The sequence below is a fragment of the Bipolaris victoriae genome (assembly GCF_000527765.1).
Source record: "Bipolaris victoriae FI3 unplaced genomic scaffold scaffold_305, whole genome shotgun sequence".
Lineage (NCBI taxonomy): Eukaryota > Fungi > Ascomycota > Dothideomycetes > Pleosporales > Pleosporaceae > Bipolaris > Bipolaris victoriae.
This window is the reverse complement of record NW_014575087.1, coordinates 1-4,783: the sequence shown is the minus strand read 5'-3', so window position 1 is coordinate 4,783 and position 4,783 is coordinate 1. Positions and strand designations below refer to the sequence as shown.

At 47.7% G+C, this 4,783-nt stretch overlaps 1 protein-coding gene across 1 annotated transcript; it reads right to left on the bottom strand.

Annotated features, from left to right (window-relative positions):
• Positions 1-74: 74 nt before the first annotated feature.
• On the bottom strand, positions 75-467 carry COCVIDRAFT_63600 (hypothetical protein; the record flags this gene model as incomplete). Its single annotated transcript, XM_014694567.1, has 1 exon — positions 75-467. A coding segment is annotated over one exon (393 nt), but the record flags the coding sequence as incomplete, so codon positions are not given.
• Between the last annotated feature and the right edge of the window lie 4,316 nt (positions 468-4,783).

The following is a 4,783-nucleotide window of genomic DNA, read 5'->3' as shown; positions in this document are numbered from 1 at the left end:
CCATCCATTGGCCCACTCATCACCGTGTCCATGCGGATATCAGGCTTTTTCCAGTCGTAGCCGCACGAAACATACTTGGTGTACAGAATGCTGTTGTATTCGCTATGGTTTAGATTCCACTGAACCATTAACTGCCCGCAGTGATATGTGTGAGCGAAACTGGTAGTCCAGTTGTCGGCAGGGCGGTTGAACATGACTGCCCGTTGGTACTTCTGCCAGATGAGGACGCAGTGAGACATGTGCTGATTGAGCGTGACATAGGCCCACTTCAGATTGCCCTGCAGCACCTCGTCGCGGGGGATCATCTTGGTCCCTTCGGGATTACGCGAGTAGCCCCAGTGCTTTGAGTCCCATTTAGCATTAAGGGCTTCGTCGTAGCAGTCAGGGGGGGTCCACGCGAAATTATGGGATTCAAAGCGACACCCAAGTGCCCTCGCCTCATCTGGTGTATTGCCACACGATGACATTGTGTATCTCTCTTCAACCCTGCGGACCCAGTAATTAGCACCGAATATCATTCCTAATAGAACAGTACAGGTGGTGACTGCGAGAAACAAGAGCGACTTGAAGGAATGTTTTCCTGGGAATCGAGATAGATACGAACAGCCTTCATTTGAGTCGTCGAATGCTGCCGGGATAAAATGCTGGTAGTGATACGAGCCTTGCATGCTTTTTTCTCTAGCTGGTAACCTATCACGAACTTGGTGAGTAATTGAATGAACTAGGTAGGCTCAAGTCAGATACTAACCCATGCGAGAATGATGCTTAAATATGCTGTGAGAACAACCCGATAAGGCTCTTTCCAGGCAGAATATAACGCAGGGTGATCAAAGGCTTATTTGTTGTGCTTTTTCAAGGTTGTGGCTTGCTACTCAGCAACGGGCTGTCTATATCTCGGCTATTCTAGTACCTAGCGCATGCTATTGCTCGTAGCGCTGCCGACACTGGATAATGGTTAATTAATTACAATTTTACCTAGGGTGAGATTCTAGGTATATCTCCTGGAAAGGCAACGGCTCCACAGTAACCCTTTCGCCTCGCTCAATCTTCGGATATTATCGCGTCTTTCTGCGAAACCCCCGATGTTCTTTTAACTAGACCAAGTGGGCAGACGTTTACTTTTTTCTTATAAGAAAAAACCACATAGCTGCTTGCCTTGACGCCTGCTACAGGCAACCGACGCGATACCATGGGACTATTCTCATATTGGTGGCGTGGCCACTATTCCGAACCGCTTCGAACCGACGATGGATTAGAAACAATCGCTTTACCAATAAACGAAAAATGGGCTCTGTCGACTACCAAATCGTGGTACAAAATAAGATCAGTTATTGTGATTATAGCCCTGTTGGCATCGTATATTTTCGGCTCGGTTGTGGTCAGACTATCAACAAGCGGGACGTTATTGAGCCCTCCGTTGCAATATGGGTCCTACACGGAAAATCGGGGTACGTTACCAATCTGGTTTTGAAGCCTAAAGAAGAACAAGCAATTGTTGACTTGAGGTAGCTTCTATTCTCGGAGAAATTGCTGTAGAACAGGTTAGGGCACCTAGAGGTTTGCTAAACTTTATATGAATAGTTATAGTTGTAGTATAAATAACTTTGTATATAAAGCTGTAGGCAGAGTTATTTGTCGCAAACCATGCAAGGATACAATGACATCAAGTGTAGATGAAACATGGCGGTACTCTAGATGTAACAAGACCCTTCAAATGTGGCATACAAAAGACCGTTGTAGAAATCTAGCAGAAATACACATCAATTTCTCACCGCACCCACGCGTGCGACATTCGGCTATATTATTCTTGGCAGACAGAACTTTTGAAAGGAACCTCCGTATACACTCAATAATTGCTCCCAAATCGATTTTATGAAAGAATAGTTACTAACTAATTAACGTGGTTCACCAGTGATTCGGCCACCCCAGTGATTCGGCCACTTCCCCGCGCTACCCTATCTTGGTAACAAAATTGCGCAGCACCACCACAATTTTCTTAATCAAGTAGTTAGAATAGAATATTATTCTTCAAACTCGTCGCTATCTTCTATATCCTCTAATTCTACTTGGCAGGTGTGAGAATTATGTCCAACTTGGCTGCAACGTCCGCAGCGCCGTTCACTGCGCACCCCTCTTCGCAGGCGTTACACCGTCCTCACGGCTACCACCCTCCACCTTAGCAACCTGATCAGCTACTTGACCAACTGTCTGGGTCCCTTCTGCCTGCACGTAGCGCCGCTTACGAGATTTTCGCTTTGTTGCTTCTTCAATAGTAGCCTCAAAGCGATGAATTGTTTCTCGCATTAACACCATTTCGTGGGCTATCTGTCGGGCTCCTTTACTAAGCTGCCGCACCTGCTGATCAAGAGAACTTGTAGGAGACCCTTGCTGGATTTGCATGCGGTTTCGAACAAGCGTAGCCTGCGCCTCCATTTCGCGCGCGTTGCGTGGCGTTTTCGGATCCCAGGCGGTGCTCTCTTGCGCTGGTGGAGTTGGCGTACGCAGCACGACGTCAAGCTGTGATAAAACAACGTGAGGATTGTGTGGCATAAGCCCAGCACCTCGAAAGCCTGCACGGATATTGTCTGCTGTAATAGACTTGTCATAAGCCTCTTTGGACGCTGGTAGGAAGATGTCTTTGCTGATATGGTGGATACGGTTACGCGCCAAGGCTGAGACAGCGTCGCCATACGCGCGCTTTAATGGCGAGAAGCAGCCAACGTCAAGAGGCTGTAAGAGGTGCGACGAGTGCGGAGGCATACAGAGAATGATTATCTTCTTCTCTTCGCAAAGATCTCGAAGTTCCACTGAGCAGTGGCTCTCATGGCCGTCAATAATAAGCAGCCTATGCGTCCCTACGGGACGGGCATGAGAATCGAAGTGACGGAGCCAGTTAAGGGCTAGATTATTATTCGTCCGGCCATTAGGACTAACTTGAATCACCCAGTCGCGTGGTAGGTTCTCTGTGAACCAGGTAGAGATTAGAACTTTGCCTGCAAAGATAAGAAAGGCTGGAGTGCGCTTCCCTGTCGCGCCAACGCCTTGTATCAGTGTAACCCACTGCCGATTGCCTGGTTGGATCTTCTTTGATTTCCCTAGTTTGTCTGAGCCTGTGATAACTGACTGTGATAAAATCTTGCCCATAATAAAGCCAGTCTCGTCGAAGTTATATATATATCTTCGTCCACAATACCATACTTCGCTTTCATATTCTGGACTAGCTCGAACTAGGCCTTAATAAGCACTGGGTCTTCGCAGGCAGCTCGCTGGCGATCATATGGACGACTCCGACGCGTACGTAGCTCAGGATTGCGCTAGATAAACCTATCAACCCAGTTCTTGCCAACCTTCTCTCCACTACGCTCTCGGAGCAGTCTGTTAGCCATATCTCGCATGTCGTCTCTCCCACAGGGTAGTCCTCGCTGAGCCTCAACTATTACACGCCTAGTAATGACCTCCTCTTCTAGTTTTGTTAGGCGCTTTGCTGGTAGTTCGTAATCACGTTGAGGGCGCCGACCAGCGCGTCGGCTTTGGATTGTTGTTCGTGGGACACTGTAGACTGCTGCAGCGCGTCGTTCACTTTGGATCTTTTTAGAATTAATATCAGAGATAGCAATAAATAGATCTGCTTCAGTATAGGTTTTCTGCGCGTTGCGTGGTTGAGACATTACGCGTTGTTGTTGCAAAGGTGGGGTGGCGCGGGGAAGTGGCCGAATCACTGGGGTGGCCGAATCACTGGTGAACCACGTTAGCTAACTATCAAATTCTTACGGTTTAAACGCTAGTCATTGTTACTGGGCGTATGTTTATCGTTGAGCTCAGGGGCCCTAAGCTTGCAAGGGCCCAAGCGCAGCATAGGTGGCAGAACGCCATCCCTGGGTCCGAGTAATTGGAAAACCCATGGCTTTGCCTTGTGAAGCAGCATCTTTGACAAAATGGCAAATTCTGTCAAGAGTCCAGCTAAATGGCACAAGAGAGTGGTCTTGAAATTTCCGAATTTCCCACAACACTACCTGTATGTTCTCGCTTACAGTACATGCTTTACTTCTAACCAGATGTCGTCTCTCTAGCTAGAGCTTATCTGTGCACTCGGCAATAATAATGCACAAGAAATATATTTCCATCGTTGGGCTGTAGTTATAGAAGAGAATGAGCATACCGTGGATTTGTCTGGCGATTCTGAGGGTAGGTCGGAACTTGGGGTTGTTGACAAATATCAATTCTAGTTATAACCAATAGAACTAACAAGTACTATCTTGTAACGTGACGGATAAGCCAGTCGGTCAGGCAAGCGAGTCGGTCACCTCACTAACTTTGCGCACCTCTATAAGCGTGTAGCTCCACCACTATGTGGCTATCTTAGTATGTATTGATATAGGAAGTTAAGTAGTATCTAGAGTATCTTTCTCACATGTACGCGCATTATGGCCAGCCTCCCTACACTTACTACAGCGCGCTAGAGCCTGGCGGCTGACACCTGATCGCTCCCCTCCTTGACGCTCTTCATGAGCAATCTGCTGGTCTGCCTCACGCTGCACAAGTAGATCCTCTCCATTTCCCTTTGTAAGCACTTCCTGCTTCTGTATCCGCTTCTTTTTCCGCTCTCTACGCTTTGTGGCTGCCTCGTTAGCCTTTTCGAGGCTGGCGATTCGATCGCGCGTTAGCTCAGCTGAGAGCATCATTATCTCTTAACTTTAAGCTCAACCGATAACGTGCTCTATCACCGAGCGTGCCATATCACCGAGTGTGCCACTTTTTCTTGGCATCGCGAACTTCACGTACG